This window comes from Dermochelys coriacea, chromosome 1 (genome assembly GCF_009764565.3).
Source record: "Dermochelys coriacea isolate rDerCor1 chromosome 1, rDerCor1.pri.v4, whole genome shotgun sequence".
NCBI classification, from domain to species: domain Eukaryota; kingdom Metazoa; phylum Chordata; order Testudines; family Dermochelyidae; genus Dermochelys; species Dermochelys coriacea.
Genome location: NC_050068.2, coordinates 7182504 through 7207492, shown reverse-complemented (window position 1 = coordinate 7207492; position 24989 = coordinate 7182504). Strand labels below are relative to the sequence as shown.

Sequence of the window (24989 nt, the reverse complement as noted above, 5' to 3'; positions counted from 1 at the left end):
GGCCAATTGCCCAGTCCCCAAGCCATGGAGGAGGAGCTGGCCAGGATGAACGTGGCTACTTGCCAGTGGCTTCTCTCTGGCCACCAGCCGCATTCCTTAGACCCAGCTGTCCTGCTTTCAGGGCCCAGGAGAAAAGCTTCTGGTCAGGTTTATAACAGCAATAAGGACCCCCAGGATCAGTCCGTTGGCAATCAGATAAAGACCAGCTCTTTGCTAACTGCCCACACCAAGCTAGTCCTTATCTGAGTCGCCGACTGCTGGTTTGGGCCTTGTTGCTCAAGCGAATCTGAGAGGTTTCCACATTTGTGGAAGACACAGTAGACAAATCACAGTCTGCAGTAGCCTCTCCGGCAGTCCCCCGTGCTGCCATTGCATGTGGACAGAGTCCAGACCGAGGAGAGTGAAAGGAAAGGGACAGGGAGCGGATTTGTAACGGAGAAGGAATTTCAAAGCAGCGACCCCAATTACCAGGAGAAATCATCTGCTGAGCTGCATCCCCAGTCGCTGCATCACGCCTGCAGGCACCTCCCTGCTGACCATTGGACAATGGGCCCCTAGGCCTGCTGGGGACAGTTACCCAGCACGGGCAAAGAACGAACCCTGCCCTCCTGGCTTTGTTTGCTCTGAGTCAATGACTAGGACAGAGGCCGGGAAAGGATTGGGAGCCAGACTAACAGCAGAAGATGCTCTGTGTTCGCCAACCCCACCCAGCTCTCGCCTACTGATCTCACTCTGAAGGAAATCCCCGGGCGTGGGGATCCTGCGCCTGTCCCACCCGCCCGGCAGGCGTGATGCTACGAGCCCGTGGGATGCCACTCCCTGCACCGGGAAACCCAGCACCGATTGGTTGTCACTCACAGTTAGCGGATCAGCAGCAAAAGCAGCCACACTGTTCCTCATCTCATTCTCATTGCCCCGCAGAGGGATGAGCGAGATGTTACCCAACCTGGAGTCCTGCTGCGTCCGTGACGCCCGCACCTTGGAGGATTCGGAGGGCCACACGTTCCCGCCGTTCTGGGGAGGGAGAGCAGACACATGGCGAGTGAGCAGGAAAGCAGCCAGCGCTGCTGGAACAAGCCTGGGATCTCAGTGTGCCAGTGAATGGGGCCTCACTGAGCGCTCTCTAGTTCAGACGCAGAGCGGCGCCAGCGGCCCTCAATGCTGTCCGGCCAATGTGTCTCAACTCAGTCCGGAGAGCAACCAAAGCCCATTGCAATGCTGCACCAGCTGGACTAAGAGCCACCAAAGCATTTCACGTACAGCTCTGGACTGAGATCAGAGACTGCAGTACTGAGCAGGGCCAGGAGCTAGTGGCCAAAGGCTTTACAGACTTTTCAAGGGGATCTTTGAGCCAGCCGGTCAGCAGATCAATGACCGATGCTGCCCCTCTCCTACACACCTGCTCAGCTACCTACTGCCATACTTATCTGGCCCCCATCACTATCATTACTGTGTTTATTCTCTCCCACCCCTCTGTCCCCATTGTACAGATGGGGGAACAGAGCCCTGGAAAGGCTGTGAGTTGCCCAGGATCACCCAGGAGCTTGGTGGTGGGGTAGGAATCGAATCCTACTCTCCCACACCTCAAGCTAGTCTTCTAGCCACCAGACCATCCTTCCTCTTGGGCTGGCTGGGAGAGATGGTGACCTGGCTGCGTGGGCTGTGAAATGTGACTGTCCTGTCAGGCCGGCAGACCCCCACGCCAGGCCCCCCACGTGACAGGGGGTGTATCCGAGCCATGCGGAAAGGCCCCTCTCTGCCCCCCCCCCTGAAGGATGGCAACGCGCGCTGAGGGGCCGCCCGCTGCTCAGGTGGTACCTGTACGTGGAGAAAGGTTGCGAACCACTCGCGCAGCTCCATCTGCGTATCACAGCACAGGTACCTGGGGAGGAGATCAAAGGGGTGGTCAGGGTGGACGCGTCCAGCCGGAGGTGACGTGAGCAGCGAGACGAGCCCCCTCCCCTGCCCCCCTCCCCCCAGCCTGCTTGCATCCAGTGTAGGGAATGCAGCTGCTTGCAAGCCACCTGCGGCAGAAATCCCGGCCCTACAGGCTGGCTCGTTAGTTCACAATCATAGCTGCCTCTGTGGCTGTTATTCCAGACCACAGCCAGATGGCTCTTGCCCAGTTCAGGGCACAGAGGGCACAGGGGCTGCCGGCTGCCCTGGGTCCAGCCCTGGCACTTGCGACCAGTGGGGTTGGATCTGCTGGTGTAGCTGGAGGCAGGGCTAGAGAGAGCCGCGACCCTGCAGAGCTCCCTGCTTATGGATCAATGGCATGTTCCCCTGGGAGGCTGCACTCAGGTTTCCTTTCAAGCAAGGGTTTGTTTGCAGCAGGGAGAGACTGATTCCAGCTCATGAATCTGATCTGTTTGAATCTGATGGATCGGATTGGTTTCAGTAACGAATCTGATTTGGCCTTTGTGCCAGCTTGAAAACCAGGATCTTTAGGCATTCAAAATCAGCTCTCAACGTTACTGGGCTTTCAGCATCTCTCAGGATGGGGTCCTGGCTGTCAGGCTGTGGGCATACAGCGGGTATCACCGTGATTAAGAAATACAGCTGTGTGTCAAGTGATCTATTACTGACATCCTCATTCGGGATCAGAGAACATCTGGAGCGTCGGATGATGAAAGCTGCTTCTGAGCTCTAGATAATTAGACAGAGACAGCAGCTGGGCTGGCAGAGCCAGAGGGAGGGAATCTAGGCCAGGGGTTCTCAAACTGGGGGTTGGGACCCCTCGGGGGGTCATGAGGTTATGACCTTGGGGGTCGCGAGGCTGTCAGCCTCCACCCCAAACCCCACTTTGCCTCCAGCATTTATAATGGTGTTAAACACATAAAAACTGTTTTTAATTGATAAGGGGGGAGTCGCACTCAGAGGCTTGCTGTGTGAAAGGGGTCACCAGAACAAAAGCTTGAGAACCACTGGTCTAGAGGGACAGATGGTTGAAGAAATGGACAGTGGCTCCTTTAAATAAAATGCTGGGGGACGGGGTGAGAGAGAGCCCCCTCCTCTCTCCAGGATGGACTCAGCATTTCTGGTCTGTATGTCATAGACCCCTATCCATAGAGATTCTCATTTAGCTCAAGTGACAGGGGCCCAAAGATGGGGGTTTTAAGTAGCTACAGTCTGGCACGGTGATCAATTTGTTTCAATAATAACTGTACAAGGCCATGCAGACAGATCCTGGCCAGGGACATTTCTGTGCAGAAACGACTTCCCCACCGCAGGAGACTTGGGGAGGAGAAGTCCCGGAACCCCTTTGGTACGCGAGCACGGCTCTGTTTCTGAAAGGAGCTCCGCCTCGGTCCCTGTCTGCCTGAACGCCCGCGGATCAGGGTCTGGGCCTGGCTAAGCTTAACAAACAGCTCTCCTCCAGCCAAACCCCCCAGGCCCCGGCCCGCCACCGCTCCTTACCACTGCTGCTTTTCATGCTTCTCGTTTTCACAGAACACCGTGAATCCCCAGCTGCCAGGGAGAGAAGAGAACAGAACGCTGAATTCCAAGCTTTCCTCTCCCAAACGGCTCCCCGTCCATTAGGTTAGTAAGTTTTCCAACAGAGCAAACCTGATATCCCAGCAACCACAAGCCTCTCTGCGTTACGGTGGCAAACTGTTGTGATTTGTCACCACCGCCAGGCACTTTCCTCCATGATCTTTGCTTTTGGAGAGGCCAGGTGACACTTGAGTCTATTGCTGGCATCCTCCGGCAATGAGAGGAACTCTCCGCAAAGGTCGGAAGGCTGCCAGGTGCCATAAAGCCATCCTCTCTCATGGTTTTGTGGTGCAATTGATCCCAGTGGATCCCCAAGTTTGCCTGCTGATTAAATGCAGCCACATCTGGGGTGGGGGATGTTTAACAGCACAATGCAACGTTACACAGCAGGACAGCCCAGTAAAACAAAAGACATTAGCCCTGATTCTTCCTGGTTTTATGCCAGTGTGCAACCCACAAGTTGCCCCCAGGCACAGCCAGTGAGACAGTGATGTCCAAATGAACATCACGACCTACCGGACATGAGTGGCGCTCTGGCAAAGATACCAGCTCCACGGCCCTCCACATAGCACCGGCCGCCCATGGGAGCAGGAGGCAGGACTGTCTCTAGAGAGAGCCGTGACCCTGCAGTGCTCCCTGCTTATGTATCAGTGTCACGTTCCCCCAGGAGGCTTCACTCGGGTTTCCTTTCAAGTGTGGGTTTGTTTGCAGCAGGGAGAGACTGATTCCAGCTCATGAATCTGATCTGTTTGAATCTGATGGATTGGATTGGTTTCAGTAACGAATCTGATTTGGCCTTTGTGCCAGCTTGAAAACCAGGATCTTTAGGCATTAACAATACTGGGCTCTCAGTATCTCTCAGGATCAGGCCCATTTTTAATAAGACAGGTCCAATCCAAACCCCGCCCCCCCCAAGGCAAGAGCCTAGCAGTGTCAGAATCTAAACAATGGGGCTAGCTGGATGTGAACCACAGTCCTGGCCCCTCCAGTCTCCAGTCCACTCCCTGCCTTCTCTTACCCGACCGAATTGCTTCCAACTCAGACCCAGTCTTGGGGCCAAGCCCCCCACAGCAGGCCTGCCTGACCTGTGACGTCTAACCCCCAGTGTGATGTGCTGAATAAAGCACTCTGGAATAGCACAGTGACACATTGCCATGCTGTGCTCGGGGCATTCCTCTCCTGGTCCTTTGCGTCCCCCAGCCCTGGCAGACAGCCCCAGCGTGGTCTATTTCATAGCTCCTGCGTTTTCCCTTTCCACTCTATGAAATACAAATCTGGAAGAACGTCTGCACCTGCAGACCTCCAAAGATGCATCTCAAGCTACAGCTGCAGCTTTACAGCCTCCAACTGTGCTGCTCTCGCACCTCCCAAGCTAAGCAGGGGCCAGCCAGATTAGGACTTGGAAGGGAGTCTGACAGGTCTCCTGATGCTACAGGAAGTGGCCCTTTCCTCAGTACTGAACCCACGGGGCAATGCTTCACCCAGAAGCTTGTTTGAGGGCACCCCCAGCTGCTTTGCACAAGAGTGGGGGTGCCTTAGCCAGATTCCAACCTGGAGAGTAACGCTGCTCTCTCCAACTTGTCACCGTGCCATCGCCCGGCAAGCCTACCCGACCCCTAAACTTTAAGGGCAGAAGGAACCATCATGATCATCTAGTCTGACCGCCTGCACTTTGCAAGCCACAGAACCTCGCCCACCCACTCCTGTAATAGACCCCGAACCTCTGGCTGAGTCACTGACAACCTCAAATCATGGTTTAAAGACTTCGAGTTACAGAGACTCCGCCATTTACACTAGTTTAACCCTGCAAATGACCCGTGCTCCATGCTGCAGAGGAAGGCAAAACCCCACCAGGCTCTCTGCCAATCTGATGAGGCCGGGGGAATTCCCTCCTGATCCCAAATATGGCAATCAGCTGGCATGTGGGTAAGACCCACCAGCCAGACCCCAGACCCCTGGGGAAAGAATTCTCTGTAGTAACTCAGAGCCTGTCCCATCTCTGACACGCTGCCTGAGTAGGCTGACTGGATCTGTCTCCAAACCGCACCGAGGAAACATCTGTGTCTGCTCATGCTTCATGCCCTCCTGGCACCAAGTGCCAGGTTCTGCTGCTGCCTATGGAGGGTGAGAAACCCAGGTGGGGGAACCTGTTCCCCACTCTGGTTCCACAGCCCAGCGGGGCTATCAGCTGGCAGCTCCTCCGCCGAGCTATCAGCATGTGTGTGCACCTGGCGTGGATCATGAACTCCCCGATACCTGCTCCTCTTGCAGTGAGAGGGAGACCCTGGCGCACATCTACATCGAGGGCGTCAGGCTGCAGCTGCTCCAGAACCTCTTATTGAGGCTCCGGCTGCACTTTTCCCTCACTTTCTGACCCAGGCATACACTAACCCCTGGCCTCCTTGTCAACCTCCTCCTGGCACTGGCCAAGATGGCCGTCGTCCATCCCAGAAGGAGGAAGCTGGATGTGGGAGTGGGAGGGTTGGTCTGCGACCCGGGGTCCCTATTTATGGTGCCGTCTCTGACCATGCCCCTGGGCAGAGTGCTTCTGGACGGTGCCCACTGACTCCTCTGAGGAGAGGTGGGCGCTGTCGGGGGTTCTCGGCTTGGTTTCCCCCTTTTGGATCTCAGATTTTAACCTTCACGCCTGCCCCTGTTTTTTCATTTGTTGTCCCCAGTATTTACTTGTGGCTGGCAGTCAGTGACTCCTTCCCTGTGGCTGAGTTTCGAGCTTTGGGCGAGCGAAGGCCCCCATCTCCCAGCAACCCCACTCTCAGCCCTCTCCACCCAGAGGGGGGCACAGGGACCGCTAGGCTGGCATGGAATCAGGGCAGAAGGCGCAGGCCAGCACTTTTCCTCCCTAGAAGTGCTAATCTCTTGGCAGGCTGGGGCTCTGGGGGGCCTGGGGACATCAGGGGAGGGATGGAGAGGAGCCCTGTGTGCCCCAGACACAGCCTGAGGCTCAGGAGGAAGAGGACTGTGGTTTGCTAGGCTGCTCTGACATCTGGTGGCAAGAAGCCAGAGACCAGGAGAAACCCCAGCAATTGGGACTGTGTGCGGCTCCTTTGCCGACACCTGCAGCGCTGACAACGCACCCAGGCTCTGTTCCCAGCTTTCATCCGCCCGTGGGAACAGCAAAGAGCAGCAAACCTCAGAGCTTAAAGCACAACAGCGAGACAGCTGAGCCTTGTGCTGCCCGGGGCAAAGGCGCCTCCACGGGATTTTATGCACCTCTGTTCTCTACTGGCCACCTCCTGGCACACAGCTCTGCTCCATGGGCAAGGTGCAGCAGCCGACAGCGGGTTCACAGCAGGGAAACCACATCACTATTGTTCAGGCAGCTAATGGCTCCTCGCGCTGCAGGTTGGCTTTAGCATGACAGTGATGTGGGTCAGTAGAGACCGAGTGGACTGCGTGGGGGGGCTGGGAGCTCAGCTCTCCTGGTTCTGCCACAGCACAGCCTTGGGCAATTCCACGTTCCGTCTTTGTGCCTCAGTTTCCCCTTCTGTGAAATGGGGGCAGTGCTATTGGCCTAGGATGACTGTCACCTCCATAAAAGTCAACAGCTGCTTATCAGTAACTGCAATGAACCCTGGATCCTCAGCGGGGTTCCTAGGCACGATTGCAATACAGTAATAAATAACTGGAATGGATCCTCGTGGAAGATACGATAGCAGCACTCCATTCCAATTGTTTATTACTGTATTGAGGTCGTGCCGAGAGGCCCCGTTCAGGATCTTCATTGCACCAAGTGAAGTGCTCAGAACATTAATGAATGAAACCTCGCAATCTCATAGTCAGCTGTACCATCACCCCTATTTCAGAAATGGGGAAACTGAGGCAAAGAGTGGCGAAGTGATTCCCGTGAGGTCACCCAGCTATTTGCTGGCAGATCCGGGAGTTGAATCCAGAGCTCCCAGCTCCCCATCCCTCTGCTTTATCTACTAGACCTTGTTCATTGCGTTGCCATGGTGGCCCCATGGCTTCCTGCTGGCTGGGCTGACTGAGCCAGGACCCATGAGAAGTGCTGCTGTTCAGACTCCAACCCATTGCTCACCAGGATGGAGGGCGCAGTTTCTTCTTAATTCCCAGATAAACTTTCAGATTCTTGACTGGCCACTCTTTCTCCGGTCTGTGGCTCTGGGGAGACAGAAGGACAAGAGGGAGTCAGAGAGAGAAACAACCCAACATCGACAGTGAACCTACTGCCACGGTGTAGACGCATACAATCTGGATCAGCCTTCCAGTTCTGATTGCAGGGGACAGTCCATTCTGGTGAGTTCAGCTCCAGTGAGCAGAACTCTGAATGATGCCAAAGCAACACACAAAAAGAGGAAGGGTTTTCTTCCCTCAACAACAGAAATACCCTTCTGGGACAGACAGACAGACATGAATATAACACCTTCTTAGAGACCAGCCTGTAATAGAGCACCAAGGGCAAGCAGATGGTGCAGTGCTGTTCTCCTGACTCACCCAGCAACCAGACCAGGTGGGTCCTATTAGTTCCAGCCTCGGGGTTTCAAAGGGTTGAGAAAAGAGGAGGAGGAGGAGGTGACACAGAAGGTCTTGCTCGGAAAAGAACAGGAGGCAGCTCCTTATGTTTTGTGGTTCTGAAGTGTAAAGGTGAATGCCAGGAAGGAATGGGAGCGTGGGGTGTGTGTCTTGTGCGGAGAGTAGGGTTGGAGCTCTGCCACTCACAGACCTTGTTGAGGCAAATCCTCTCCTTAGATGTACATGTGCAACCCCTACTGCTGGTTGCGGGGGAGGCCTGACCCGCATTAGGGTCTTGTTCAAACTGCCTCCCAAGCCATCGTATGTGCACTCCTGCTCTGCCTGGGCCCCATGGAGCTGGGATTGGGGCTGGTATCCCAGTGCAGTTAGGAGCAGGGATCCCACGAGCACAGACACAGACCTGTATTTAATGCTGGGGCTGTGTGCATACAAACAGAACAGGCCCAGCTGCGCCTGCTCCCCGCAACCCGTCCATGACATCCCAACAAGCCCTACAGACCGAGACGGCCAACAGCAGATGGAGCCGTACTCCACAAAGATCCCGTTTCTATGTAAACATCTCTAATGTGGGTTTTCCCAGGTAGCGTCAGGGCCCCTTTGAAAGGAAGGAGCAGGGGTGAGAGGCATGGGCGGAACAGACAGACATGACCCTGGCTGCTGGAGAAGGGCCCCAGCCACACCCCAGAATCCAAACGCAATTCACGGACTCAGCCGCCCTCTGCCAGCCGGCCCCACTCGCCTGCTCCTCGCTCCATGCTAATGGAGTTACTGCCTTCACCGCCAGGCCAGCCCTCCTGTACATCTGGCCCAGGTTCATTCCACAAACACCCACCAACAAGCCTGGATCAAGACCTAGACATCCTGGCCTGGAATGGCTCAAACCGAAATTCCAGATCTGCCTATGCGGAAGGCGGGGCCGCGTTCTAGGTGTGGAATGGTATGTTGCAGACGTGTTACCTACGGAAGAGCCATTTTCATGTCAGCTCATGCCGAGAGCCACAAGACTTCAGTGATACAACGTATGCTACCTGTGTGGCATGCACATATACCCAATGTCTCCTTTGTTCCACCCCGCACTCCGGGGAAGGTTGGGTTCGGATCTGAATTTTGTCACTGGCCCCCTCCTTCTAATGGCCCAAACCAAACTCCCAGACCAGATCTTTGGGCTCTCAAACCATCCAGCACTTGGCAGCTTGGGCTCATGGTTCCTATTTACTAGGGCTGGTTCTAAGTTATGCCAGGGCACAATTCAGTCTCCAGGCTGCTCCTGCTTAGGCCCCATATGAATATGGCTGATTATATTCATATGTACAAGACTCAAAAGGAGCAGTTTACACAGTCAAGTCTCAGGCACGTTGCACACACAGAAAAGGCGAATTGTAATTACAAAACCATTGATCTCACACTAAGCCACTTACAAAAGCGCCCCTGGGTCATAGTGTGGAGTTGGCAATGCTGATTACACGCAGGAAAGATCAGTATTGACCTGTCAGGCAGCAGTGCCTGCGAGCGTCCAATCAAGGGAGAGGAATTGCTCAGGCTGATGTGTGTGTGTGTAACTAGGAGCGATGGGACAGAACCGTCCTCTGAATGCCAGAACCCCCCGCTCACTGGAGAGGTCTGCTCGACTGCAGAATAGCTCCCCCAAGGGAAGAGAGGGGGAAGCCCCATCAAACACGACACTGACACGGGACTGGACAAAGCCCCGAAGGACACATTGGGGGGAACATTCCTGCGCTAAATGGGAGATGTACTGAATGACCTAATAGTTTCACCCATCATTTCTATGGTTCTACAGTTATCCATGGTCCCTCAGTGCCTCCCGCCCCGGGACAGGCAAGCGGTGAAAAACTGTAACTCCCATTCATCATCCTTTCACGCCCTCCTGAACATCTGCTACCACAGAATGGCACTGCAGCCAGATGAACTCCTCAGAGGGACTACTAGACCTCCCTTGCTAACCTTGGGAACAATGCCTTTTTCCTGATGGCCAAATGAGCGCTGGGGGTGGATTACAAAAGCGTTTTTGGTCCCAGAAAACTCAAGAATTCTTGAGGGGAACAGGCACTTTAATATTTCAACCACCCCTGCACATACGAGGGGTCCAAAATTATGCCCACAATGGCAGCAGCTTCACTGGAGGCAGTACCCCCTAGATCACCGGGTGGTGACAATCTGGTCAAAGCCTCCTCTTTCAATATTCCACATCACCCCTCACCCAGGAAGAAAGGAAGGATGGTGCAGTGTTAGGGCCCTGACCTGGGACTTGGGAGACAGGGTTCAATACACGAACTTCCTGTGTGACTTTGGGCAAGTCATTTAGCCTCTGTGCCTCAGTTTCCCCCCGTACAAGGAGGATAACAGCCCTGCCCTGCCTCCCAGGGGTGTTGTGAGGTGCTCAGATACTGTGGTAACAGAGATACAGGGGACTTTCGGCAAACTTGGGAAAGGGCCACTGGTAAAAGGGTCAGGCCAAAGCCTGCCCCAGGGTAGATGCCTAGACCAGCATCAGAGCCCTGACTTTGCCTCTGACCCTTGGAAGCTTAGGCATGATTTCATTTTGGCAATAAGTCACCCTGCTTTCACAGGCGCTGTTGCTTCTGGGATTTTCACGGAGCCCACTGTCTTTGCCTGTTCCCTAAGGTTGCTGGTGTAATTTCCCTCGCCATGGCAACACACGCCTGACCTCTCTCATTACAGCTGCTAGTTACAGTGCATGTCAGGTGTCTTTGGGAACACAGCTCAGGATGGAGGGATGTGCATGGGTGTGTGCGTGTCCACAGACAGCAGTCAAGACATTTCCATCGCTTACAAGAGACCACTGAACTCAGTGGGGGCTGGATCACACCCTAAAAAACCACTGTGGTATTCTACAGGAAGAGCTATTGTTTTGTACCATTGTTACACAATACTGCTGTATTTTTTCGCATGATTTCCGTTTGTGATGGTGTGAATCCATTTTTTTCGGATAAGGAAAACCATGTGCTCATGTGTCCCACACAAACACACCCTTGAATGTGTTTAGCAGCTGGATTTGGGTTTGACCCAGGGCAACCTTGTAAGGCAAGAGAGCAAATCAAAGCCCACAGATCATCCCGCTCAGCTGTAACACAAAACACTTCTCTACTCACGTTTTCCACAGCAGGCATCCGCTGCTTCAAGCTCTGTTTAATAAAGGATCAGGGTTAAACCAGACACAGAGGATCACCCATAGACTGGAGAGAGGAGTGTGTGTTTTGGAGGGGGGCAAGTGCCACCCTCTGGGTAACCCCCTATTCTACCCCACCACTGCCACAAAACAGGAAGCTTGTAAAGCCAATGGGGATCTGCGTCTCACTTCCCATGGAGCAGGGCACGGAAGCTACAAGGATCTGTGAAGTGGGGCATGGGGATTTGGGCACTTGGCCACAAAGGGTGTGATCTCTGCTGCTATAAATGGGATTTGAGAATGAAAAGTAAATAAGGCTCCAATGTGTTATAATGAATCTGACAACACTGGCCCTTTCCACTTGAGCCAAAGGAGACTCCCCATTAGCTACTACCCGTAGAGGACCCATGACACACAGTGAAGCAGCTCTGATTCCATCCAGCAGAGGGAAGTGGTGCACACACAGACTAGGCAGTTTGCTACATAGGAACACAGGACTGGTAAGGACCTCCTGGGTCACTGAGTCCTGTCCCGGCTATCACAGGCAACTCTGTCATATAATCCCGGTCATAAATTTAACAAGCTCCATCTTAAAACTAGCTGGGTTGTTGGCCCCACTGCTCCTACTGGGCGGCTCTTCCAAAACCTCCCTCCTCGGATGGTCAGAAACTGTCTTCTCACTTCCAGACTACATTTACTCATGCCCAGTTCATCCCCATTTGTTCCTGTGCCAACATTATCCTTTAATTTCAAAAGCTCTTCTCCCTCCCTGGTGTATTTACAGAGCAATCCAATCCCTGCTCAGCCTGCATTTTGCTAGGCTAAACCAGGCAAGCACTTCCAGTCGCCTCCCCTAAGACAGGCCCTCCCGTTGTTATCCTCACAGCTCTTCTCTGCACCTGTTCCCGTTTAAATTCCTCTCTCTTGACCATGGGTGACGAGAACTGCAGGTGGGATTCCAGATGAGGTCTCACCAGTGCCTTGCACACAGGCACTGATACATCCCTATCGCTTCTGGAAATATCTTGCCTGCGAACACTGGAAACGAAACCAGCTGAAATGCCTGCAGTCAAGTGCCACTGACCACAGTGTCACCCTGAGGAAGAGTCCCCCCCCACAGCTAGATCTTACAGCTACTGGTAAGGAGAGGCAAAGAGGCAATGCCAGAGGGGAAGTGGAGCCAGAAAAAAGGATGCTCGCTCAGGTCGGCTTTGGTCAGTAGGGGGCGCTGCAGGCCAGGAGGCATGGGAAAGGATGGTGTGCCGGGACGGGAGGTGGGAGAGGATTGTGGCAGCCCAGGGAGCTCACCCGCACTTCCTTGTAGAGCCTCAGGCAGCTGTGGTTCAGGATGAAGTATCGGTCGTGGAAGCCCGTGCTCAGCCCGAGCCCCAGAAGGTTCCTCTCCTCCCGGAACTTCATCATGCCGTGCTTGCTGTCGCCCACTCTGCTGGCTGGGGAGCGCAAAGGGGGTGGGCACAGAGCTGTTAGCGCCGGAGCGCGAGGGGTTAAACACACGGCTGCAGCGGGACACGAGCTGCAGCCCATGCAGCTCCAGACGGAGGGTAATTCCCATCCCGCTTCTAGCTGGCGGACAACGCACAGGGCCGTGGAGTGAGACGAGGGATCCCAGAACCAGCCCCACTGGTCCCGTAATTGGCAAATGAGGGTTTCCACTGGAAGGGGTGGCCTCATGGAAAGGCAGGGGGACACACACACACACTCACTCACTCTCTCCGGGGCTCTGCAGGCCTCCCTTTGAGGGTTTCTAACCCTGCTCCCTTGCGTCCCAGGCTCTCTCTGCAAAGGAGTCTCCTCTTTCTTTGAGGAACCATCACAATGGAAGCTGCAGGGTCAGGCCACACTTGCCATCCCCTGTTCCAGGGTGCAGGGCTGCTGGAGAGACCCCCCCACCCCCGCTGGGCAGAGACATGGCAGACGCTCTGTGCAGAAACTGACCAGGGCAGGGCTTGATAATAAACGGGCTTCCCATCCGAGCTGCAGGGTGAGTGAGAAGGAGGGCAGGCACTGGGGAAAGATGCGGCTGTCACGTCTCTTTGCCCTCTGTTTGCAGGATCAGCTCTGACTGGGACTGGATTGAGCCCATCTGCCTGTCTGTCGGGTTGGAAAGCTCCTCCCTGCCATTGGTTGGTACCGGCTGGCATGCACATGCTCCTAGGTCTTTCCTTTTTTCCTCCCTCCCTCTCCCCACCAGCCGTGGGTTGGCTGCCTAGAGCCCCCTAGCACAACCCAGTACTGACAAAGGAAGAGCGCAGAACCCTGCGCTGAGCATGGGCTTAGGCAGACCCAGGACCATCTGGGTGCAGGATTCTCCTCCCGCAATTCCAGGGCTCCATGTCTGGAGGATATCGCAGGCTACCCTGAAGAACACTGCACCAGCCAGCTCTCTCTTTTGGACAATGAAGACAAGGGAGTGTGAGAACCCTGAGCGGCCTGGATCCTTTCTACGCTGAGGTACATCTCTGACATACCCCTGCAGTCACCTACCTAGATAGATGAGCATATTCTCCATGGACAGCTGCTTCTTCACCACCAGGAAGCTGTCCGTCCCCAGGTCATGCAAGATAGGCAGGACTTTCTCAGAGTAGTGCAAGGGCCGCTCTGCATGGGGGAGGAGGAACGGGTGTATTAACGCCCCCATCCGGCTTACCCCCTTCCCTGCGACCATGCTGACGGCGACCAAAGCTGCGTGTTTTAACTCAACTCTTTCCGAGCCTAGTAACCGCTGCTTGGGGGAGGATTATCATTTTACATGTAGAGAGCCTCTTCAAGTGCTTTACAAACTATACCCAAGCATCTCTTCCCCCACCACCAGAATGCAGCCACCTCTGGGGTGGAATGTGGGCGGCTGTTCGACAGCCTATAGCAACACTACCCAGCGGCTTAGGAGAGGAAGTGAATGATATCACCAAGGCCTCGCGCATCTTCTCTGGCAAAGAGCGCCCGGGGGCTTTTAATGACCGCAGAGCTCAGTCCCTCAGCTTTCTGACTCATCAGCAGCAGAGCACCCCCTAGCACAACGCTGGGTAACTGCTTCAATACAGATTCAGAGGAAAAGCATCCGTGCCATGTCAGGCAGCGCTGAATTGTTTGTTACAGGTCTCCCATACATGCACTGCTTAGCTTGTGCGATCTGACAGAATCACGTATCAGCCACAGGAAAAAATATAGCCAGCGGACCAGAAAATATTAAAAAGTAGGCCACACCATTATACTACTGATGGGAAATCAATAGTAAGCATAGTGCAGGGTATATTAACTAGCCTGATCAATTAACAAACAGCTTTTTTGTACAGGACAGTCAGCATTCACCTTCCTAATGAGTTCTCCTGTTCTGTTGTGGAGAGCCCAGCTTTCTGACAGAGCTGCTTGGCACAGTGCTGCCGCTTGGAGAGGGGACGGGGAAGGCAGATGAGGAGAAAAGAGGTACTTGCAGACCATAGCCAGTGCAGCTTCTGGCTGCTGTTGCCATCAGAGGGAAACAGGGTTAATGATACTCCTGTTTTTGTCAGGAGCTTGGAGATCAATGGATTAAAGGCCACTGATCAGAGCTGGGTGTCAAAAGGTCTGTCTTGCCGCAGAGCTCACTCGGGATGGGCACCTGAGTCAGCCTTGCTCGGGAGTGAGAAGCCCCCCTGCAAAGCCTCACCCATGTTATTCTGTCCTCCCTTGTGTGTCTCCAGGGGGAATGATCCCAGGTTCTTCGTGCCGCAGATGCTGAGCCACACTATGGTTCTCTCCCAGGGAATTGTGGGAGGACTTGTCTATCCTGGGCAAATAGGGGGAATTGTGGGAAGGTGTTGGAGGACTATCAGCACTGCAGTGATTTAGTCTGTGTCCTCTGTAAAGTGGGTAGGTTACCAGCCCAAGTGAAAGACTCAGCTGGGTTTTAACCTATACCCCAAGGTGCACCCACTAGCCTGGGCTGAAAGCACCACTAAGCTCAGGTGAGATGGCTGTGTGTGTAGACAGGAGGGGGTCAGGGTCAAACCCTGAGTTAGAGCCCGACTTGGCTCTAGTGTTAAGACGTGCCCAAAGAAGGCTAGATGATCATAATGATCCCTTCTGGCCTTCAAATCTGTACAAGCTAGTTCCCCATCATGGCCCCGATCCTGCCCCCGCTGAACTCACTGATTGTGTTGCCAGTGACTTCAGTGGAAGCAAGACTGAGCCTTTAAAGGAGAAAAAACAGCGTATGTCAGCACCGGTCACAGTGTGAGGTGAACTCTCCCCATGCCTCATGGGGAGGCAAAGGGGAGGTGTTACTGCAGACGGATCTGACTTTAATGACACATGGCCCAGTCAAATGGGTGCAGGTGGTTTCCCCTTCCTGAAGGTGGCTAAGCTGTCTGGAGGTCGGGAAACGCTGCCGTCGGTAGTTTACCAGCTGCTGGCAATGAGCTCGTGTAAGGCCTTTACTGCCACTGGGATTTTCACAGCATGGCTGGGCAAAATCCAGAGCGGTCCTGAGAAGCTGCAGAGCACCCACCGCTTCCACTGACTTCCCGGGTGCTCAGCTCTTTGCAGGATTTGGCCGACTAGTTAGTATTAACATGGGGCTTTTCATCCACAGATCTCAAAGCACTTTCCAAAGGTGAGTCGCTATAACCCTCCCTGTTTAAAGGAAACAGAGAGTATAGCGAAGGAAAGGCCTAGCTTCAAAGTGGCTATTGATTTTGGGTGCCACAAAGCTGGGGAGCCCAGCTGGACACCTAGGGCCAGATAGTCAAAGATATCGAGGGGCTTCAAAATGCCGAGAGACACCTTTAAAGATCTGGCCCCCAGCACCTGGTTTTCAGAAAGGCTGAGCACACAGAGCCCGATTGAAGTCCATGTGGGTGCTCAGCACCTCTGCAAATTCAAGCCCCAAATGTGAGGGTGGGCACCTAGAAACTGACACATCTAAACTCAGTGGCTGATCTGGAAATCACAGAAATGGAGGGCGGGAAGAGACCTCAAGGTCATTTAGTGCAGCCACCTGCACTGAGGCAGGACCAAGTCAACCTAAACCGACCCTAACAGGCATTTGTTCTTAAAATCCACCGGTGATGGGGATTCCACAACCTCCCTTAAAAGTTCCACAAGCTCCCTACTGTAGAGCTTAACGCCCTGAGAGTGAGAAAGGTTTTCCTACTATCTGACCTAAATCTCCCTGGCTGTGGCTCAAGCCCATTGCTTCTGTATTACCCTCAGAGGGCATGGAGAACAACTGATCCCTGTCCTCTTTAGAACGGCCCTTCATGTATTTGAAGACTTGTCAGGTCCCCCCTCGGTCTTCTTTTCTCAAGGCTAAACAAGCCCAGGATTTTAACCTTTCCACAGCTCAGGTTTTCTCAACCTTTGATCATTTTTGTTGCTCTCCTCTGGGCTCTTTCCAGTTTGTCCATATCCATCCTAAAGTGCGGCCCCCAGAACTGGACACAGTTCTCCAGCTGAGGCCTCACCAGTGCCGAGTAGAGCAGAACATTGACCTGTCATGTCTTACGTACAACACTCCTGTTAATACACCCTGGAATGACATTACCCTTTTTCACCACTGCATCACATGGTTGACTCATGTTCAATTTGTGATTTACTCTCACCCCCAGATCCTTTTCATCAGTACGACCGCCTGGCCAAGTTATTCCCCGCTTTGTAGTGATGCATTTGATTTTTCCTTCCTAAACTAAGTGCTTTGTGCTTGCCTTTATGTTCGATCTAAGTGACTTGCGAGGTCACAAGGTCAGAGCCAAGACTCTCCCGATGCCCTGCTCTAGTCTGCTTGCCGGAGCCGTGACAGGTTGTCCATCCAGCTCTCGGACCCAATGCCCCGCCCGCTCTACACCTGGCAGGTTACCATTCTGGGAGTAAGCCTCTCTCCCGCCCAGACACCGACCTGCTTCCTCCCTCTCATTCACTTCGAAGCAGCTCCAGTACTCCTTCTCCTTCATAACAATTTTCCTCCGTTCCAAGATCTCGAAGGTCAGCTCTTCCGCCGTCATGGTGGCTGGGATCTGAGGCGAGGAAGAAAGAAGCCTCTCTCATGTCTGCGCTATGGCAGGTGATGTCTCCAGATCCCCCGGCCCCTCAGTGCAGGCCCGAGCATCTAGTGGGGTACCAGCCCTTCTGACCAGGAGCCACGGACTCTGCGTTCATTCTCTGGCTAGCGGGCAGCCCTCAGAAGTGGTTTGCCAGGGCTGTGCCTTCTGTCAGGGCAGTCAGAGGAAGGCTCTAGCTCTGCTGTTGAAGGGACCAGATTGGAAATCCAATCTGCACTTCCCCACACTGGCATGTGCCCAGCTTTCCTAGCAGGCTCCTCCGGCTTAGACTCCCCTCATCCCCAGTGCTAAGAGTCACATGTGCCCTGGGGTAGAGGTGGAAGCCCCCCGCACCCACCTGCCAGTGCAAGCCCAGCGCTGGGGCTCAGAGGGCAGTCAGGATGCAGTCGGCTGCCCCATCTCGTGCTGGCTGTCTGAAGCAACGGCGCCACCCTGACTCTCTCCCAAGTGGCACTGTGAAGCCCCAGCCCTTTGGATCAGAGTGAAGAGAGCATCATGTGCCACCACCCGGCTTCCCCTTCCTCAGGGCGCACAGCCAGGGCCTCTTTCCCTTCCCACCGCCCCTGCCCTTGCCTCACCTTGATGTGCTGTTCTGCTTCCGTCTTCTTCTCCTCCAGATACACTGTGCAGATGAAGTCCCCGGCTTGCTGGAAGGAAACAAGAAAGGGGCTTTTACCAGCAGGTTCCCGTTTACTGAGGGGCACCGACACTGGTGAGTGTGAATCCCCTCCCGGCCTGGCCTGCCACACCCCAGAGTTAATCTGGGTGCAGAGATCCCCCTCAATGCCCTATGTTATTCACTGAATAACCCGCCAGCACAGGGTGGCTGGCCCTTTAAGGGGAGAAGGGTCCCAAGCCCTACCTGTGACACACTTAACTCCACAGGTGGGCAAAAGGAAGGTTATGTGATCAGCGGGTCATGTGATTTAACCAGGCCACTGCTCAGCTGGCAGCTGACCCTGTTTTCCACCAAGCAATTCAGCACAGCAATGAGTTTCGCTGTGGTCCCACCAGAATAGACGGCGTCTGCCGGAGCGCCCCCTGCTGGTCAGTAGCAGCAGTGACCGGAGCCGTGAGAAGCCATCAGCAGGAAAAAGGAGCCTTTACAGCTGGCTTCATGGCGGCACAGTGGTGGTCTATCCAGGGATGCTGAGGACAGACCCAGGGGCTGCTGAATGGGAGGGGGAAATAGCTGAAAACGTTTGATATTTCAGCTTCCAAAGGGCAACAGGGAGTGGGGTGAGCTAGCTGGGACCTAACAAGCTGCCCCCTTCTACCGCCTAGGATTCTGGGAGCGATAGAAAAAGGGGATTTGCTCTTGGGAGTGTGAACGGGCAGCTGCAGCGTACACAGAGCTGTGAAACCAGCTGTGTCAGAACGGGAAGCAGCCTCTACAGTCAGACAGCTAAAGCAGAGAGCGACCTTCCCGGGTTAGCTGAGGGAGGAGATTAAATGTGTCTGCCTGGCCCCTTCGGAGTTCCTGAGATCTTAGTTTCCCAGTGGATCTCCGCAGAGAACCGAGCAAGCATGTGCAGGTGAGACCTGACCCTCCTCCACCAGCAGGCGGACGGGTCGGCTACCTGGGTTCCACTAGACGAGCCGGCTATCCGCATCTTGATGATGGCCGTGATCTCGTCCTGCTGTTTCCTCATCTCTTGTTCGTCCACCTGCCGAGAGGAGAGAAGGCCAGAACAATCGAACCCTCCACAGCCTGGCAGCAGAAACGCCAGATGGACAACTTCAGCTCTGGGGGGGGGACACGGGCCTTCCCCATCAGTCCCTGGCCCCCTGCCCATCACTGAGCTGTGATGGTCTGGAGTCACCCACCTGCCCAGCTCCACCGGCCAAGGAAAGGCACTCAAGTGCCTCCGCCAAATAGTGTTGAACTCCTAACAGGCCTTCCCGTGCTTCTCCCCACCCGTTCCGATGTGGAGTGGCTAGCCCATGCCGTCACAGCTTCACTGCTATTGTTACTCATGCCAGCTCAGGTACGTCTGTACGTGCTGGATTCACACCTTCTGACTGCAGTGCAGCTGGACACGCTGCGTCGTCAGTGTCTCTCCTTGATCTGTGAGACGCAATCCCTCCCTCCACTTGCCTCTAAGCAAACTCGACTTCTCCAGCATGGCTCAGACACAGCCACCCTCCCCTCATGGATCCCCCAAATCCAGCCAGTCCTCTCCAAAGTCACCCTTCTCCCAATGGCCGGGCTTTATCTGCAGAGGGTCCTTTATAGGATCTGGTGGCTAGTGCATTGCTGAGAATTGTATGCCCAGAGCCAGGTGCTGAGCGGCGTGTAGAAAGAGAGGCTGGAGATCAGAAAGACGACAAAGGAAAAAATGTCCTCGTGGAGGAAGGGTAAAACAATGGGCGCGAAGGTCTCATAATAACAGTAATCATGCTGAGCTCTTAACATCCGTGGATCTCAAAGCACATAACAAAGGAGGTTAGTATCATCTGTAAGATGGGGAAACTGAGGCACAGGGAGGGGAAGTAGCTTGCCCAGGGTAGCAGAGCAGGGCTTCTGAATGCTACATACGCTAAATATGACCACGTAGCGGCTGATGAGATCCTCCACCACGCGCCCCGCCTTGTAGTCCTTCCCGTCCGTCTGGAAGAGCGTCGGCCCAAAGACGATAGCCAGGTTGTGTGTGTTCATCTGGTTCATGTCGGAGAAGTACTGGACCCTGCGGAAAGCCAGCACGTTAAGGACAGCTCCTCCTGGAGCTCCAGCTGCCTCCCTCTGCCTGGCACAGAGTGAAAGAGGAGTAATGCTCCCATCTCCTTGTACCTTGTCCCTGCCCTGCCCCAAAGGTCCTCTCAGATCTCACCATGACAGTCGGGGTTTCCGTTTCTGGGGGGACCCTCCATGGGTTGCTGTGTGTAGTGCTCTAGGCCCAGATTCTACAAGGTACTGATCTCAGTGGGAGCTAGGCACCTAAACACCTTATAAGGTCTGGGCCCAGACTCGGCTCTCTAGTGGCAGGGACCCTCTCGGCCACAAACACCCTGCTCCACCTCTGACCTGGGGCAAACCCCCAGCCATTGGGTGAACGGCTCAGGGACACTGTTGGGTCAAAGGAGCCAGCTGCTGCTCACAAGGGATGGGGTTTGGAGCCGGTAGAAAGAAGTTCCTCGCTCTCCAGCTTGTCTAAGGGAAGGAGCTGTCCTGCCTGACAGATCCAGCCAGATGTAGCCAATGATTTTAGTTTATTATCCATGTATTGTGTGATGTTATGATTAATCAACATCTTATATCATATATATTCATTTTATGTTAATTAGAGTTCATCTGTAGGATTATAGAAGTATAAGATTGATCAGTATTTAGAGGAACCATGTACTAGACATTAGTCAGACAAGCGGAAATGCAAAAACCTGTAGGCTGAGGCCTGCAAAAGACAAGAAATGCTGACATGAGTCAATGACGGAGAAATAACCCTAAAGATGATGGGAAAAGAGGTACCCGCTGGTAATGTTGTGAAAGTTTAGCCAGAAGATTAAATTTAAAAGATAAAATGCTGTAATAGCAAATATTGTCTCCAATATGTGTCTTAACCACAAAATAAAGGCGGTATGTCAATGTCAATAAGAACCTGCACAGCCTACAGGGATCCCTTGTGTTTCTAGGGAACACAGACCAGTAAGAAAGAGAGGGTTGGCACTGCCAGGTACATGCGCTGAGTGTAGCTATAGACAGAATCACAGTATAAAAGAGGGTGCCCAGAGCAGGAAAATTGAGCTTCCCATGGAAAACCTACAGCAGGAGCCATGCCCGTATTGATGATCAATCCATGAGAGGGCCAACAGACCCTAAGCCCATCTAGGAGGATGTGAGCATGTCTGTAGTTTGTTAGTCTCTAAGGTGCCACAAGTCCTCCTTTTCTTTTTGTCTGCAGTTACTTATTTTTAGGAACTGTAAACACTGTGACATTTATAACTTTGTTGGTAACTTTAATAAAACTGCTAAAAGATCAATGTTCTTGTGATTGTCTGTGTCACTTGCCTATGGTTTCGTGGGTTCCTATGGCCTCTAGTTCTAGAACAGAGATAACTCTCCTGAATGTGAGACTGTAGCCGCCAGAGCAGAACCCACTGTAGTATAATTACCATTACATAAAACAAAAGGCTACATAGACATGGCCAGTGGGACCCATTAGCCATAAAAGGTGCATGGCTCTTTGAAGAGGAGGCAGAAGAACCTGTCCCAGGAACTCTGGGAAAGACAAACACTGCTCTGCTGATCCTGAGTCTGGCCTTCATCCTAACAACACGGTGCATATCTGGAGCCTCCTTTATATGAGGGTCTCACAACCCGCCCTGTGCGGAAGTTCACTACTAACAGGCTTGGAGTCACACAGGAAGTTGGTGGCAGAGCAGGGGATTAAGCCCAGGTCTCCTGAATCCCTGGCTTTAGCCCCTTCCCTCCACAGCCTGTTAGAGAGAGAACGACCCTTATCTCGCTGCATCACAAACCAGCAGGTAAACCCAGCACCTCTTTCCTCAGCAGGGAGCCCTGGCAAGTGACTCTCCGGCTGGGTGGAACCAGGCCTTGCATGCTCAGCTGGCAGAACGGGGCACACAGCTCCGGCACCCGCCGGAGAGCACTGGCCTTGGCCAGGCCCAGAGTGGAGCTGTGCAGCTGGGCTTGGCTGTGCCGTGCCCCACTTACCGGTACAGGTGGTTGATCAGCGCTTTGACTGTGGCTCTGTTCACCATGGGGAGGCTGCTCAGGAGCCGACGGTACTGGCCAATCTTCTCCTCCTCGTCTTCAATCGCTGGCAGGGAAGGAAGCGGAGCACAGGGTGAGCAGAGCCGCTCAGCGGCAGAGCGGGTGGGCTTGGGGGAGCAGGCTGCCAAATGCTGCCAGATTGGCCGCTAGGCTTCCCTGCCAGGGGTTGTACATGGTACAAGCGGAGCTGGACTCTCACGGACCCTCCTCTGCTTGCCTGACCCCCGTCCATCTGTTTCCCAGATCGCCCCTCACCTGCCCCATCCCCTGCAGGGAGGAGGTGATGCGGCACACAGAGGATTGCTGCCTGCGGGGGTGGACTTGGGTAGAGGGGTGGCCCCACTTGGGAAGAAGCACTGGGATCCCAGGGGAAGACCAGGGGGGTGGAGACACTGGGGAGAAACTCTCTGGGAGCCACCCAGCCTTCCTGGGTCCTGGAGGGATTCAGGTCTCATGATTTTCTTCTAGCCTCTGGCCAGCTGCACTGTGCAAACCTGACGGCGCTGCCTCCGCCAATGACCTGTCCGTGGACCCGGGCAGGCAGGGGCGTGGGAAGGGAACGACACGGCTGAGCTCCCCGCTCAGATCTCAGCCGGTTGGCAGCCGGATTCACCCATCCCAAGTGCTGGTGCTGCTTGGCAGCTCCAGGTGTAAAGGGTGAACGGCCCGGCGTCCTTTCTGCTGTGCTGGACAAGCCAAAGCATCACTAGACATTAGTCAGACAAGCAGGTCCCTCTGACCTGCCGCGGACCCATTAAGAGGAGAAACACGCCCCACCCCAGTGAGGCTGGGGATCTGGGACCTGCCTGCGTCTCGGGCCAGCCCTGCTCCCCCATCTCCCCTCAGCCCTGCCCCACAGGCAGACTTGGATCTTCCCACGGCAGAGGGACCCGGTTCCTGTGCCACGTTCCCCACTCAGTCAGGGCAGGCTCCAGATCTCGCTTCCTGTCTGCGCCTGGCCACTTCTAACTCCCGGATCCAGAGGCCTCAACCCGCCCATAGTTCCCCGAACAAAACATCTGCAGCCCAGATGCTGTTTCCCCAGCCTGAACGGTTGGCAGAGGAGCCAGCAGGTGGGCACTAGCAGGCTGCACGCTCAGCTGTGTGTCTAACCCCAGCTGCTCAGCCCGAGCCAGGAAAGACGTGTGTCCTCAGGCGCTCTCAGACTAGAGCCCAGGGAGCAGGCTGTGGCATCCTGCCGTGCAGTGCTGGAGCGACACAGGGAGAGGGGCTGGCTGAGACGTCTGCTACCGACCTGAGATCACTAAACTCCAGGGATGGGGCTAATTCACCTGTAGCAGAAATGCCTAATCCTGCAATAACCAGTCCTAATATGAATCCCGTAGGGAGCTGGCTGGTGTGTACATGTCACACTGCCCTCTACTGGATGACATTGGAACGGCTGAACTGTGTGTCGCAGGCCCGTATGGCTTACAGCTCACGGAGATTAGCTGAGCTCTAGGAGCAGGAGGCTGGGAGTTCTGTCCCCGTGACATTCTAAGAGGACCTGGTGGGCAGCCCAGTGATGATGCCGGAGTCCAGAGGAGTGAGAGTTTGTGACAGGGATTGTCCTTCCCACCGTGGCGCTCAAAGCATTTACAAACAGCAGTTAAGTTTCACACACTCCAGTGTGGGAGAAGTAAATAGTATAACTCCCATTTCACAGATGGGGAAACTGAGGCACCGGGAGGGGCAGTCACTTGGCCAAGATCACCCAGCACGCATGTGGCAGCGCTGGGATTGGAACCAGCAGCCCTGACCTTCCAATCTCTTGATCTAATCCCACCCCAGATTAGTCCTCCCCTCTCGGGACACATGTTCCTCTCTAAAGCAGGGCCGTTAACGATCTGGACTCCCCATTATCCTCCCATGGCAGGGCACCCAGCTACCAATGCTCTCCCTGCCACGCTGCCTCCTTGTGTCAAACTCATAGATTTATGGACTGTAAAGCCAGAAGGGACCCCTGTTCACCCAGCCTCAGCTCCTGTCATTACTCTGCTTTCAGACTCTGCCAGGAGAGGACAGCACCACCCCCTACCTGCTGCCTTCAGCCAGTCCTGGCAGAACTCTTTGGTGAGAGCCCATCCCCGAGGTCTCGGAAGAACCTCTTCAGCGTGTTGGAGACGTCGTCCACCTGGTGCTACCCCTTCCTTGGAGCCGACCCTGCGCGCGTCCTCCGGAGCATCTCCAGCAGATTGGTGGTCTTGGAGTTTCTGGCCGCTCTTCCTGTAGATCCCCTCCGAGGTCAGCCTGAAGCAGAGAGGTCACTCGAGGTCAGTGATGCAAACAGCCTCATGTGAAGAACAACGAGCTCTGGTGCAGCATGTCCCACAGGGAGTCACAGACCACCCACCCTCCCACTGGCCTGACATAAGAAGCCAAGCGGAGCTCTGCAAGGCCGCAAGGCCTCACTGAAGCCACCACTCCAACCTTGACCAGCCACAGAAATAGCCTTCCTACCCCCTCACCAGGCCGGGTGAAGGTAGCATGCTAATGCAATGGATGAATCCGACAGTAGGTCAAGGAGAGAAGACACGTGGTAATATACCTGCCTGCACTTCCCTTGTCCTCCTGGGGCTGGATGTGCAATAGTTTGCACCACTGAATTGTCACTACGGTTCCATTATAGACTCAGACTCGTAGACATTAAGGCCACAAGGGACCATGATGATCATCTCGTAGCCAATAGCCAATCCACACCAAACCATCTCTTGGGCTAGGGGTTTGCCTCTGGAAGCAGGGGTGCCCCCAGCACGCAAGCGAGGGGGAGAGGGCCTGCTGCATGCCCACAGACAGGGAACTCCTGGGTGAGGACGTACCGCCTGCGTGATGTAATCGTGCATCTGTCTACGATGACAGGGATGTCCGACTCCGTGAGCTGCTGCTCAGACAACGTGTCACCGGAGCTCCCCGCAGCCTTCTGGATGGCAGCCACCCAGCCCAAGAAATCCAGCTTCCTCTCCCCTTGGATGTACAGCGTCCTGGGGAGACAAACACAGCCCCACAGCCTCTTAGCTGGGAAACAACCAGGAGTAAGCTTTGCTGG

At 54.5% G+C, this 24989-nt stretch overlaps 1 protein-coding gene across 1 annotated transcript in view; it reads right to left on the bottom strand.

Moving 5' to 3' along the window:
* The window catches only part of ARAP1 (ArfGAP with RhoGAP domain, ankyrin repeat and PH domain 1), a 172781-nt gene that overhangs the window by 9175 nt on the left and 138617 nt on the right, over positions 1 to 24989 (bottom strand). Inside the window, 16 exon segments of the mRNA XM_043504001.1 lie at positions 859 to 1014; positions 1819 to 1882; positions 3418 to 3468; positions 7553 to 7635; positions 11139 to 11171; positions 12464 to 12606; positions 13661 to 13774; positions 17049 to 17166; positions 17790 to 17858; positions 18792 to 18878; positions 19751 to 19898; positions 21884 to 21989; positions 23982 to 24020; positions 24023 to 24155; positions 24157 to 24193; positions 24730 to 24924. Coding sequence (XP_043359936.1) covers positions 859 to 1014; positions 1819 to 1882; positions 3418 to 3468; positions 7553 to 7635; positions 11139 to 11171; positions 12464 to 12606; positions 13661 to 13774; positions 17049 to 17166; positions 17790 to 17858; positions 18792 to 18878; positions 19751 to 19898; positions 21884 to 21989; positions 23982 to 24020; positions 24023 to 24155; positions 24157 to 24193; positions 24730 to 24924 — 1576 coding nt within the window.